Genomic DNA, 14713 nt, shown 5'->3' on the forward strand with positions numbered 1-14713 from the left:
GCCTATGGTCATCTACATAACCTAGAAATACAACTGTTGTCAAAAAAGAGTACAACCCTTGCTTGAACATTAGTTTGTTTTGAATTTTTTAGTGCTAGTTTTCTATTAAAATGGGCAAAAAGAAGAACAAGAATAAGGTCAGCGGTGCTGTGAAAACAGCCGCTAAAACTGAGAAGAAGCTTGCTAATAGGTTGAAGAAGGAATTAGCTAATTTGGGAGAGGTTAGTAAATACAACTTATTAATTAATTTAAATTATTTTATTACAGACAAACTTACACTCTAAGAGTCCCTATGAAAAGTATAAGTATTTTTTTCTATCATTTCCTAACAGTTCCTATCATCAGCATCAAACTATTTTTCATTTGTAATTAAAATAAATAAAATATTGAAATCATCCACATGTTAAGTTAATTTGGATCAAAACGTAACGAATAGCGTTACTAATAATTAGATTTATATTTAAATAATAGGTATTTATTACAACAAATTTTATCACTAATCCTTTATTTAATAATCATTATAGTATTTTTTTACTGCCAACTAATAAATCTTAAGAGACCCATAAATAACACACTGCAAATATTATACTTTTACTACTGCAATTCCGGCTTACAAATTATAAACACGTGTTACTCTTTAAAATAATTTAAATGAACATCACTATAATAATATAAACTAAATTAAGTTTTTGGCAGATTGCAAGGAAATAAGGAGATTATAAAAAATGTTATTAGCTACCTACAATGTCACAAATGTCAGTCACTGGCATGGTATTTTAACATGTACACTTATTTTTCAGGAGGACATTGCTAAAGTAATAGCAGAGATTGAGCGAGAGGAAGCGAAGAGGTCTGCAGCCACGGAGAAGGCTCTGCCCGGTCCTCCGTCGCCTAGAGCATACGCTACACTGACACCGCATCCTACTAATAATGAACTCATCTTGTTTGGAGGAGAATATCACAATGGCCAGAAGGTATGTCGCGAAGATTTGTTTCTGTTAATTACAAACTAGCCTTTTCATATCTAGTGTGAGTGCAAGTTTGTATTTTAAAAAGTTTAGTTTGTATTTTTACAAACTTTAGTTTTTAGTTTAGTGTGTCAATCGATAACAATTCACAACAACATTGTAAGCTAAATCAAATTAATTAAAAATCATGGTTTACTCACTTAAATGAATGTAGAAAAGATCTACTAGTTTCAAGTAACAGAGGGACTCTTCATCATGAGCAGCATGCGCAAACAGGGCGAGGTCGCGCAGCCTACTTAGGCTTTTCTCTTTTAGTCCTTTAGTGTTGCATTTAAAGCTATAAAACATAATCCCAAACCTTTTTTCTTAATTTTTTCTTAATTGCTTCCTGTACAAATCTTAACATAATTTATATCCTTGTTACAGACTGAGGTATACAACGAGCTGCTGTTCTACAACCCCACAAACAACTCGTGGAAGATCCTGAAGGCTCCCGGAGCTCCTCCACCAAGATCAGCTCATCAGGCCATTGCTACTCCTGCTAATAAGTATGATTTTTATTTAATTCTTATACAGTTTTAGTAAATTTTTGAAGAGGCTAGTTTTTACTATTCTTTTACAGTATGCTTTGCTTCTAATGCATTGATTTACAGGAGTTTGTAGATTTTTTCAGAAAAATTACTACATGTTTGGCACATGGGTAACCCGCCATAGAATAACTCTTTGTGCAATCCACAAATTAGTGTTCTTTAAATATCTCATTTCGTTTATATAACTTTTATAAAGATTGTTTATAATGTTTGCATTTGTTTCTCAGAGGAGAGCTGTGGGTGTTTGGTGGAGAGTTTACGAGTCCCTCGGAGACACAGTTCCATCATTACAAGGATCTCTGGTGCTTCTCGCTGGCTGAGAAGAAATGGGAGAAGGTATGTTATCGTTTATGGATGAATTGTGCTAACATTTATTGGCCAAAACAGTTTATTGATCAGTTATTAAGCATTATTTTAAACAAAAAAATTACAAGACCAACCTATAATATATTATTTAAACAGAGCTTATCACAAACTCTGTGCCAGCGTTAGGGGGGGGGGCGTGATGAGCCGATGGCCCAGGGCGACAAATTCTGGGGGGCGCCGATGATATCCGCAAAAAACTAACACTTGATATTGCTTCCCTTAAGTGGGCGCCACAATATTTTCTCCCGGGGTATCAGTGGCCCTTACACTGATACTGCACAAACTTTTAACATTTTCTTTCTCTCCCACCAGGTGGTAGCACCGAACGGTCCGTGCTCTCGTTCAGGTCACCGCATGGCGCTTCTTGGTCGGAACATCATCGTGTTCGGCGGGTACGCGGACGACGGGCGCGAGTGTCGGTACTTCGACGACGTGTACTCCTTCAGCCTCGATACCAGGACCTGGAGCAAACTGGCTCCCAGTGGCAAAGGACCTACTGCTAGGTCCGCTTGTGTCATGCTACCCGCTGGGAGTGATTCGGTAAGTTTTATTAATTAACTAGCTACTTCCGCGCGGTTTCACCTGCTCTACTTGGCTTCTATTGGTCATAGCGTGATGTTTTATAGCCTATAGCCTTCCTCGATAAATGCACTATTCAATACAAAAAGAATTATTCAAATCGGACCAGTAGTTCCGGAAATTAACGCGTTCAAACAAAGAAACAAACAAACTCTTCAGCTTTATAATATTAAGTATAGATAAGTGACTTGTGCCAAAAATAAATAATTGGAACTTATGTACCTTATGTGGAACTTTCCAAATTCTAAGAATCAGCTATCAATTTCTATATCTTTGAATCAGCAGTGAAAGAAAAGGACAGCGTAAAATTTCTCCCATTCATTAGCCCTGTTTATAAAAAGCTTTTGTATTAACGAAGATGGATAAACAACCACTACTTAAAAAAAAAATACAACCTTTTATTTGTATTTCACAACTCCTAATCTCCTTTTATTTGTATTTCACAACTCCTAATCTCCTTTTATTTGTATTTCACAGCTCCTAATCTACGGCGGTTTCTCCCGTGTCCGCGAAGGTCGTTCCGAGCGTACTCAGACCCACACGGACCTGTTCCGGCTGTCGCTGAAGGAGGGGGGCGGCTGGGCGTGGCGCGCGCAGGCGGGGGGGCCGGCCGCGCCCCCCGCGCGGGCCGGCCAGGCCGCCGCCGTCAACCCGCATAGCAACCGCGGATATGTGTTCGGAGGTGTCAGTGTAAGTCGTTTACCACATTCACTGATGTTTGCTTAGAAATATATGTTAGTTATGCCCGAATACTCAAACGCTACTCAATTTTAAGACGCTCTCAAATGTAGTTCTGTCACTATCAATTCTTTATGAAATGACAGAGATAGCACGATATTTAAGTGCAACTTAAAATTGAGTAGCGTTTGAGTATTCGGGCGTTAAGCAAATAAACAGTAACTTTTACACTTACATTTAAGTTTTGCGGAACAGACTCTTTGAATAGTTTGGATTAATTAAACTGCTTTTATAACGTAACGTCATGTTTTTAATCCCCGAAGAGGTAGGCAGAGAGGCACATTATGGCACATAATGCCAAAATACACCCACATTTCACAATATTTATATTTTAAGTCCCATGTAATGTGGTGGTGAGCCTATTGCAATATACCGGGCACATTTCCAGACTCCGTGCTACTATTGAGAATTTTTTCGAGAAACAGAAAAAAGCCCAGTGATACTTCGCCCGACCCGAGAATCGAACCCGACCCATTGCCCGACAGTCGCACATGCAACCACTCGGCCAACGAGGCAGTCTGCTTTTATAAGTAGAAAGAAAAGCTAATTATGTTATACAACAGATTGCAAATACCTTGTAGATACTGTGTTCTAATTACTGTTCACCAATACAAACACGATGATATCAATTAAACAATAAACACTATTAATTTGAATTCATTACAGGATGTAGAAGAAACGGAGGAAGAGCTCCGTGGTGAGATGAGTGACGACCTGCAACTGCTGGACATGGAGACTGGCAAGTGGCACATCGTCACGCTGCGGTCGGAACAGCTCGGAGCCAAGCCAGTCGCCAAGGAGGAGGAAACCGTGCAGAAGGCAGAGGAGACTGTTACAGGTGAATTCAAATATACCACTTGACATTATGTAAAATATGCGCTATATGTTTAACTAGCTACTTCCGCGCGGTTTCACCCACTCTGCTTGGGTCCTATTGGTCATAGCGTGATGTTTTATAGCCTATAGCCTTCCTCGATAAATACACTATTCAACACAAAAACAATTATTCAAATCGGATCCGTAGTTCTGGAGATTAGCGCGTTCAAACAAACAAACAAACTCTTCAGCTTTATAAAATAAGTATAGATACGCGCTTCGGGTTGGAGAGGTACGATTTTTTTTTTCGCATTCATAAGTCTGTTTTTGGCGCCCACCCGCTTACTGCTAGAACGAAGCGAAGATGTGGCCAAAGATGGAGCACACAAACTTAGAAAGTACCTAGGATGTCACTGTAGTTTCCTGTATTTTTATATTTTATGTCTGAATTTTGAATTTATACTTACGAACAGACATAGAGAATGCTTATCCCTGAAAAGTTGCGATTCGGATTTTGTACTCCAAAAGTTTAATGTCATTTTATATACCAGAGTCAAATATACACTCGAGTTCAATTCCTTGTTGATTTGTAGTGTAATTATTGTAATTACAAGAAATACACATATATTTTGTTGATTTTATTGTATGTTGTTATATTGTAAAAAGATATTGAAATTGCTACCCAAACCTTATTCTTATTTATTTATTTAACTAATAAACTATCTTCTCTCCATTTTCAGTGGTAACAGACGAAGTATTCACAATGAAGTTGGGCGGTGCCGCGGCCCCAGTGGCCGGGTCCCTGGCGGCGGCCCCGGCGGGCCCCAAGAGCGGCCCGGGCCCCCGCATGTCCGCCATGATGGCGGTGCAACGCGCCACGCTCTATGTGTACGGAGGGGTGCTGGAGAAAGACGACAAACAGTTCTATCTATCTGATATGTATAGTTTAGGTGAGCATTTCTTATTTTGTTATGAATGTTTGTATTCGGAGAGCCATGCTTCGGCACCAAAGGGAGTGATACCACAGCCTCACAGAAAACCAACGTAAAACAACGCTTGTGTTGTGTTTCGTTGTGTGAGTAAGGTTACCGCGGAGACCCAATTACCCCTTTGTTCCCCCCCCTTAAATCTTCCCAATCCCCGATTCGCCAACACTATACTAGTCGTCAGTATTTATTCCTAAATTGTGAAGTAGTAACTAATCATAATTTTTCTTGTTTATAGATTTACATAAACTAAATGAATGGAAGACTCTGATAGAGCAGCCTTCACTGCCCGACTGGCTTGGATCTGACTCCGAAGAATGGGAATCTGGCTCAGATAGCGAATCCGATAGCGACTCCGATAGTGATTAAGCTAAAATGAATCTTATATCATAAGAAACTAAGGTTGAAAGTCGAGTACACTGTGATTTGAATTAAGTATAATTTGATATTTTTATAAACTCGTATTCTATACGTCTATGTGTTTTAATCTACAGTTTTACTGTTAATCTAAACTAGTACTTGTTGTATACGTGTTTAGATTCAATTTCCTATATCTATTTGTAATTAGCGGTAAGTTTTAAACAATAGATCATTTTTTTATTACCAGCAACTGACTTTTATTTCATGAAAATTACCTAAATAGAATATTAGCAGTGTTAAGCAAGCAGTCTTATTTCTAGGGGTATAAGGTATAAATTTGAATGGTAAATTAAATAAAAGACCTTTAATACACGTGTTATCTGTTTTATTATATGTACAGGTATTAAATCTACGCAATAATATATCTTTATAAAAACATTAGTCTACATACACTCATTCTAACTCACATTTCACTATCCACCCTTCGAGGCAGCTGGGTATCATTCAAATACAATTAAAATGGCTTCTATTACGATGTTTTTCCACAAAAAATATTATTGAAACTAATTCTCAATCAATTTTTCTGTATTTTCCTAACTAATTCACAAGAAATACAACAACACACTCAAAAATATACCTTGTGTCTATCAATTTAAAGTTGAAATTAAGTTTGATGGTAATTTTCCTGCACATAATATTTGAATGATACCCAACTGTAGCTCAATCATTACGTATACAGGTACCTAGATCGCATATAAAATGAAAAAAACATCATTATATTATGCTAAACCGTGAACATAGCACCTTTACAAAACAAATTCCACTCATAGAATCAATTTTTCCATTAAATATGCGATATTTTAAAACATTTTTCAATACTATAGAAAGAATGAAATATAAAATCTCCAATTCTTTCTATCGATTTGAAAAAATCATTTAAATCTTTCATTTCCATTACAAAAGTCCGATATGATTTCGAATATACACACAATTATTTAAATATTGTATAATAAATAATAATAAAACTTTGACAACTTGTTTTTTCTGTCTCCATTATCAATGGACACTATTAGGATTATTTTCAAGAAGATACATCTCACATCTTTTCAGATTAATCAACCTTATACCTCTGTAATAAAGTTGAAAATCTCCAAATGGATTGTTGAGACTTACGAGCTTAAAATTAAGCCAGCCTTAAAATCGATATTATAAGCCTTATAAAGTAATAACTCATGGTGGGCGTGGCCTCACTTCACCCCAAAGTCACCCCCACAATACCCCTCAGGCAGAAAAGGTTTTCACGGAGAATACCGAAAATTAGTTAATTTTTAGCTAGGACTTGTACTTTTCGAGATATTTCAAGATTTCGAAATGGGACCAGTCCTAAGTTATGTTACCTATTTTAATAATAGAAATAGGTTTGAAATTTTATTGAGTTCATTTCATCCCTCACTTTTTGAATTTAGGGCAGGGCTGGGTTTTAATAAGAATCTTGAGAACATGTATGTCCTTCATAGAATTGGTTTGTTAATATGTGTAATACTAATAATGTGTATGAGTCACCTCTTTGAAAGTAATCCTGATGGGGGCCATGTGTAAGTAGGTAGCCTAAGTATGTATTATAAGTAACAGTATGATGAAACTTCCGCAACTTATATATTTTTATCTAATTAAAATACAATAGTTTTCCAAACGCTAAAGACCGCAGACATGGTTTCGATATTTTTATGTAACAGTCACTTTAAACAAATAGGTATTTTCGTGAAATTTCTAAAACGGAAGTATTCATTAGTAACATAATTATACGAATAACAAATAAATACGATGAAATAACTAGTAATAAAGCCATTCCTCATTCCGCTAGTTTTATTGGATGAAACAATAATTACTTTACTTTTACTTTTACACAAACATATCGATGTGTTTACATTTTTCATTACGTTTTTGTTACAATACGTACTTGTCTGTGTGAATTCAATTCAGTTATTCGTTGAAATTTTTTCTTGACATTCGTTTTAACGCATGGCCAATCATGTCCGCGGAAATAATCATTGGTAGCATCGATTAATACATAAATCGCAGTTCATAATGAGTTCTTTATACGTATAATAGATACATGCAATTATTCATATCGGTACCCTGTTACACAATATTTCATTACACCGTATAAAAAACTACAACTTTCTAGCAACATTTAGTACGGTCTGCTTCACTGGCGGTTGATAAGTTTAGTTTACGCTTTCCGATTGCTATAAAACTCTTGTTTAATATATCAGTTCTTCATTTCTAGCGTGTAAATGTGGATTTGCATATGACCGTATTTAGATATCGATAATGTCGTTACCTTATTGGTCGTAGAGTCGTATTCTTTCAATCGCCAATGAGACAGATCGAGCAAAAGATCTTTAAAGATTCCATTATCTAATTAAATGTTAAATATATGATTATTTACATTAATGAGAACGACAGTTCCAGTATTTTAAATAGATTAACAAATAAGCGACAGTTGATCTGAATACTTGATCCTGATTATGCTATTATTCAACTTAGTTTAGTTTATAAGTTTGGGAATTAAATTGAAAACAAGTTATTTTAGAACATTTTATTCCTGGTACAAATAAGTACATTATTGTTCTATATAAAATATTCAAACTGCCTCTCGGGACTCACTGACACACGTACATATAAATAGAAATAAAACACGGGCCGTTTAGCGTGGTAGTGCTAGTACATTTAGATTTGTGCGCTAAATAATTCTTAAATAGATGGCACATAGCGATACCATGTAGCTTGGTCCCCGTACTCTTGGTATACGAATTATGATGTCCTTTTATTATGTACTTTATAGTTAAGGGTATAAAACTCTTATTGCATTAATTTTCTATTGATTTTCAATAAGTGCTCAGTAAATGCGCGCATCCTCTCGCCGACAGTTACTTTGAAATCAAACGTTCTAGTCGCATCTACGCGTTGAAGTCAAACTTCATTAAAAGCACAAAGGAAGGCGTGAATGAAAATCACAAAATCAAAAACGAAACTACATTTTCAAAATATATTTTTTATTATTTCAAATTAGTTGGAAACGTGTAAAATTGTACACTTTGTATTTAATTATTTATTTATTTGTTACACAATACCTTCCTCTGCTTGTTCCAATATTAAAAATAATTGTGCGTGTTATTGTCGCAGCCGTCTTATACTAAAATGTACCAAACAGACAAAATGACTTAGATTTTTATCCAACAGCTACATCCAAACATCAATTCCAACTGTTTAAGAAGAGAATATTTAACAAAATAAATCAAATAAAGGAAATTACATGAATGTATCTAAGCTGCGACTTATATGACATGTTTACATATACGACGCCACATTACGTATAAAAAGAAATAACACTTAGAATATTATACACTGGTGTCACTTAACTATGTGTAAAAAATATTCAATTTGCAATCTGTCAGCCGCTTAACCATTTGCCTTAATTATAACTTTGCCTGCGACACGAAATTGCAAATTAAAATCTATACTTAGCAAAGTAAAGCTGAAGCCAAAATTGAAGATAAATATTTTAACGAAAAAATATTATTAAAATTAAAATAATATGCATACATATGTAATAATAATAATAAAATCGAAATTATCATTATATCAGTCGGTTAAATGATTAGTATTTATCTTAGTCCGAATGAAATAATAATATTATAATTTGCGTGTAAAATATAAATCGAAAGCAAATCAGTCTATAAACTTACTTATACAAATTATGACTAAGTTTTATGTACATTTTTAGACATGTTTTTTTTTAGTTTTTTATAGTCTGTGGTTTAAGTGGCAAAAATAATATATTTTCCGGGATTTTAGTTTAGAAATCCTCTAAATTAGATTTAGTATAGTTACATGTGAACTCCATTAATGTATAAATAACAATAAAGTGGAAATAAAATTGGATGGAAAATTCATTAGAACAAAATTTTACTTAAAATATTTTTGGCGCCAACCCACAGACTATACAGCATCGTACAGACATACTTATATACTAGTAAAATAAAACATACATTCACTATCTACCGCGGTATAATTTACACTTTATGTACACGAAAAAAGATCATTTAATAAATACATAATTTGGCTGATATATCAATTTTAGCTAAATTAAAAAATATATAATGCCATTATAGTATGGTAATAATCAATTGCCAGATTAAAAAAAAAATACTCCCCATTTATTGTCGTTCACTTTACAAAATGGTTGCAGATAATTGTAACGGAATTATTTGAAAAAAAAATTCAATAAAAATAAATTAATTCACTACACAACGCACTGTGTATAAATTTGTTGAATGTCATTGTCCGTGTTGTAACGTTCCGTAACTTGCCGAGTCCACAATATCACAGTAGCGCGAGTGCGCTGTAGCTTCCCTGGGTCGCTCACTGACTAGGCTATATACAAACCACACGATTTCTATACACTTTTAGAGACTTTAGAAGAGGTCGGTGACTATGGTACCGAACCAGGCGCAGACAACGGGCAGTGCGTACGTGAACAGTGCTCTCTGTAGGGCGGGGCTGTCCGCGGCGCCCGCGACTGGTTGTTCCCTAGTAGGTACGTCTTGTGGAGGGGGACGGGGCGCTTCGCTGTCTCTGTCAGACGTGTCAGTAATGACTGGAGTGTCGCCCGTGTCAGTTTGCGGTGGTATGACTATGCCCAGGTCGGTGTCGGGTCCGACTCGGCCGCGCACGTTGACGTTGTTGGTGGCGGGCGAGTCGATGATGGACGGTATGATGGGCGCCTCGGTCACGGGTCGAGGTTGTGGGGCCATCACTTCGGGCTCGCGTTCCGTTTGCTCGTCTTCCGCGTCTGGTGGACTGTCGCCTGAGCCTGGAAATTAAATTTTGAGTTTAATAAATGTTTGTGAAGAGGGCGTCATCCTATCATACCTAAATATTATAGATTTTTTTAAATCCTCGAAATAGTTTATTATTCGTCTAATTTACTTTAGTTATTTTAAATATAAATAAGAAACCCTTAACTATTTTAGATGACCTAAATATGGGAAATATTTTATGTGGCATGTTATAAATCTATAACTATTTACCACCATTAAAACTTGAACACGCCTTAACTACTCTATAGAACAAATCTAAACAAACTAAGTAACATCTCCCTTTCACTATTTAAATACAAAACCTTTACAAAAATCATCAAATAACAATTCAAAAGCTCATAACACATACCAGTATCGTATCCATTGAGCCTGTCCTCGTCATCATCAGGCAGTCCGTCACTAGTGCCCCAGTCCCCGGAGCCGGAGCCCGACTCCACGTCCTCCAGGATCTCGCGACCGAACGAATTCGCTACTTGCAAGTCTGTAAGAAAAGTAATTTATCATAATTAGAAACTGTATGCATATTGCAATTATAAAAAATAGCTTATAAGAGGAAATTAAGATTTTGACTGCCAACAAATTCTGTTAAAGACAATTCCTCCGCTAGCGCTGGTCACTTTTGTACCCAAGGCGTTTAATGTGTTAAGACGCCTTTTCAAATAGTTGTTTATATAAATGCAGTTTTTTTTTTCATTCTCAAATAAGTGCATGGAAAGTTTGTGTGTGTATACAGCACAGTGTAGATTGGCTTATATTCAATATCGATTTTTATGATAGGAAGATAACCAAATAATAATAAAAAATGGAAGGACACAATGAAGTGAATTGTTCCATTAAATACTCAAACTAGCATAACCCAATTAAGAAAAAGACATTTATATGGCTAAAATCTCCACAAAATCTACTCAGTATTTTGTAGCCACATACTCGTAAAAACAACTAGAGGCATTTTCACATAAACATTAAATGAGTGATGATTAAAGACTTACCCTTGCTATCAGTATCAAGCCACTGTACTTCGACACCATTGTAAGCGTCCTTCAGTCGAGCGGTTAACGTCCGTAGAGAATCTCCTTGCGTGGCAACACTGGCGACCGCGATAGGGCTGGCAACACCACGCACTTCGGGGTTACTAGCTAAACCTGCTGTACCTTCGCTAGCGGCGTTTAGAGTGTAGCTGTAATAGAAATATAATAATTTAATTTAATTATTTATATAGTGTTTAAGATCGATGTTTGCCTAACTTTATTGTTATTTGAAGAAAGGATATCGTAAAGAAAGAAAAGTTGGTCCCATGTTGGGCGCCACAAATCAATGAAAAGAAATATTTGTTGTCTAAATTTTTTGTTGTTCAATTATAACTTTTTTATACAAAACACTTGTACAAACAGTCACTACACCATTTTTTCAAGCTACCCTCAAAAGTGGCACCGCAAATTTTCTTACCTGGCAACATCAGTTCCGTTGAAGCAAGGCGAGCTGGTAACACTGGTGGAGGTGCAGAGTAGCGCGGGGAGATGGTTCCAGTAGCGACGCGTGTTGCGCATGCGCACTCGAGTCTCACGGACTAGTTTCTCTAGCGCAGGTCCACCCCAATCTGATCCTATGAAGAGAAAACAATAAAATGTGTTATTAATGTGATTGCTTTTGAAATTACAACTAATGCCCGAATACTCAAACGCTACTCAATTTTAAGACGCTCCCAAATGTAGTTCTGTCACTATCAATTCTTTATAAAATGACAGAGATAACACGATATTTAAGTACAACTTAAAATTGAGTAGCGTTTGAGTATTCGGGCGTAAGTCGTTTAGTATATTTTTTTTATCTAAGTACTGGGACTACTTAGTAATAAGGACTATCATTATTTTGTTTAAAACTTGTAGACAAACTTACCGCGACTCTCTTCGCTTTTAGCCGAAGGCTTCTTCTTCTTAGGTCCCTTCTTCTCATCGAAATCGTACGACTTGAAGTCGATATCCATGTTCCCAGCGGCGGCGGGCTCCGGGTCGGCGTCGCGGCGCTTCCTCTCATGTTCCTCATACTCCTCAAGGTCGATATTACCTCTCATGTACTGTAGGAACCTCTCTCGAGACTTCGCTTGTTCCGCCATCTCCTCCGTCGCCTTTCGGATGCCTTCCGGAGACCGTAAACTTGCTAGAGACGGATCCTCGTTCACAATGCTCTCGAATGAAGCTTCGATTTCGAAGTCATCAACATCATCCACTCTCTGTGGCCAGTCGAAGTCTGGTATGGCTCTCACCGATCGTTTCGTCTTTCCTGGTGCAAAGAACGGCCCGGCACCACCACCACCGCCCAGGACGGGTTTCCCACACCCCGTGAATATTTTCTGCGATATCTCTCTGTTGTGCTCTTGGAAACTCATGATCGCTTCGGATATCTTAATGTCAATAGGCTCGACCACCATAGCGATGTTGAATGGACCAAGCAAACGGTCGGCCACTTTATCTACGGCGTCTGGAAATTAAAAGAGAAATTGTAAGAACTCCATTCTGCTTAGCTTCAATAGTTAATAGGACATCTTTTGGAAAGCTGGTATCAGATTGGATATGTGAACTTCTTCATGACACGTATGTATTTGTTGAGTGTACTGACCGACATAGGCATCCCACTGGTCTCCGAGGTCGGCGTGTGCGGGCAGACAGCCGCGGATGACGTTGTGGCAGTAGCGCGTGCAGGCGGGTTGCTGGTACCCGGCGCACCCGCCGCAGTACCGGAGCCGCGCCCATGACGTCACGCACTCCGATGTTACTGGCACCTGAACATAAACGAAAACACATGACTTCTCAAACAATAACACTAAAAAAGCTCTAAACAATATTTGCGGATCTTGTGGTCTGACGTACACACTTATAAATAACGCCTGCTCTTTAAAACATCAAAAGGATGCTGTCTATTTCAAGATAGCTAGATCTCTCAGCATACTATGTCGGTACAGTGGGCGTACACAACTAGGCACCTATCTACGCTTCAAACAGGACCGCGTTATCTCCAAGTTCGTTGATCTAATAAAGGCAAGCAAACATGAATAAAACCGAACGATTGTTGCTATTGTGCCAATTAAATAAACTCACGTAAAGGCAACAAGTGAAGCTCATAAAAATAAATCAAACGAACTAAGATAACAATTATAATTAATAAAGCCAAGGTCTTGGTGTGTCACTGAGGCGCCAGGATCAACGCTCGGCAAATGATTCGCGTGGATAATGAGTCATTTTCTAAAATGATAGCCTGCGCCTCAGACGGTCCGCAAGTTGAAGGTCGAGCGCCAAACAGCATACATATTCGCATTGATTAGCGTATATTTGCATTCTAATAGCGCGGTTGACATTGGAAAAATTAAAACGTACACACGATTTGGCGAAGTTGGTCAGTAAAGCCAAGAACGTCGCGAAAACTAATCGCCGATGATATAATATGATTGTCCAATTATCAGTCGCGAAGGTTGAGAACCTTTTAGGAGTTCGGAGAATAGGAGCGAGCGCCATACGTGCTGGTAGATGTTAGATAATGGGTGATTTATGCGAGGTATTGTCACTCGTATCTTCCGGGTGTCACTGTCGAGTGTCGGGAGAATCACAGACATTAACAAGCTCGTAAACTAATTATATAGCGAAGCTCTTAACTTAATTTCGCTGCCATTATTCATGAATGGTAGGCGGAATTGTTATTGTTTACATTCATATTTATTCATAGGTAGGTATGAGAGCTCGCAGTTAGCGCTTTGCGTGGGCACATAAACAGTGTAAACACTGTTTTGACCTATCCCACTGTAGGGCTGACTTTCCGTTAGGAATTAGTATTCTGTTTACCATAATTAGCCAGAATAAAGATAAAAAACTAGTAACAGTTGTTTTTCGATAACTCTCTTAAAAAGTAGTCGTTCATTTTCCTACTCCCTATAAAAATAGCCTGAAATAAGTATCAATTCTCCAGAAAGTTCCAGAAGGTTTCTATGTGACCCTTACCTGCATCATACTCCTGACAACATCAGCGCCGGCTCTCAACGCCTTGTGGAAGGTGCGCGTGGCCACCACCGCCCTGCGCAGCTGCACCGACAGTTTCTTGGGAACATCTTCGAAGGGCTGGATGTCTCGCATATGTTCGTTCACGCATTTCAAATACCTGGAATGGAAATATTCGTTAGTTTTGATAGTGTTTATCGTGTAGATTTAAAGAGTCTGCAGGTGGATTTTCTTGCGTGGTTTTAACAAATAAAAGCCATAATTCTCCGAATATAGCGTAATGTCACTTATTCTTGTTACATCTTCGATGAAGAAGGGAATCCTCAATACATAAACAACATCAATTCTTGCTAGTAAATCTCCAAAAAGTAAATTCCCTAACGGATCTGCACTGGATCTCAATAAAACCTTTGTTTTTAAATCTTCGTCTAACAGGAT

The 14713-nt window shown here is 37.4% G+C and overlaps 3 protein-coding genes across 4 annotated transcripts in view; 2 read left to right on the forward strand and 1 right to left on the reverse strand.

Annotated features, from left to right (window-relative positions):
* The window catches only part of LOC118262624 (carcinine transporter-like), a 284870-nt gene that overhangs the window by 68797 nt on the left and 201360 nt on the right, over window positions 1-14713 (forward strand). The window lies entirely within an intron of this gene.
* LOC118262233 (kelch domain-containing protein 4) lies at window positions 20-5649 on the forward strand. The gene is made up of 9 exons (XM_035573420.2): window positions 20-221; window positions 801-974; window positions 1395-1516; window positions 1786-1894; window positions 2237-2464; window positions 2981-3193; window positions 3908-4079; window positions 4798-5007; window positions 5282-5649. Exons 1-9 carry the CDS (start codon window positions 111-113, stop codon window positions 5410-5412), a joined length of 1470 nt encoding a protein of 489 aa, XP_035429313.2. The 5' UTR covers window positions 20-110; the 3' UTR covers window positions 5413-5649.
* LOC118262232 (glypican-6) overlaps window positions 7991-14713 on the reverse strand; it is an 88842-nt gene continuing 82119 nt past the window's right edge. The window contains exons 5-11 of the mRNA XM_035573419.2: window positions 14279-14435; window positions 12906-13068; window positions 12186-12767; window positions 11736-11892; window positions 11279-11466; window positions 10639-10770; window positions 7991-10282 (exon numbers count right to left, since the gene is read on the reverse strand). Coding sequence (XP_035429312.1) covers window positions 9885-10282; window positions 10639-10770; window positions 11279-11466; window positions 11736-11892; window positions 12186-12767; window positions 12906-13068; window positions 14279-14435 — 1777 coding nt within the window. The 3' untranslated portion in view covers window positions 7991-9884. The remainder of the gene's footprint in view (window positions 10283-10638; window positions 10771-11278; window positions 11467-11735; window positions 11893-12185; window positions 12768-12905; window positions 13069-14278; window positions 14436-14713) is intronic.

Source organism: Spodoptera frugiperda, chromosome 12 (assembly GCF_023101765.2).
Source record: "Spodoptera frugiperda isolate SF20-4 chromosome 12, AGI-APGP_CSIRO_Sfru_2.0, whole genome shotgun sequence".
Classification (NCBI taxonomy): Eukaryota; Metazoa; Arthropoda; class Insecta; order Lepidoptera; family Noctuidae; genus Spodoptera; species Spodoptera frugiperda.

Coding starts and splice junctions, on each gene's coding strand:
- LOC118262233 (XM_035573420.2), top strand. CDS start 111: ATGGGCAAAAAGAAGAACAAGAATAAGGTCAGCGGTGCTGTGAAAACA. Junction 975..1,394: donor AATATCACAATGGCCAGAAG/GTATGTCGCGAA, acceptor TCCTTGTTACAG/ACTGAGGTATACAACGAGCT. Junction 4,080..4,797: donor GGCAGAGGAGACTGTTACAG/GTGAATTCAAAT, acceptor CTCCATTTTCAG/TGGTAACAGACGAAGTATTC.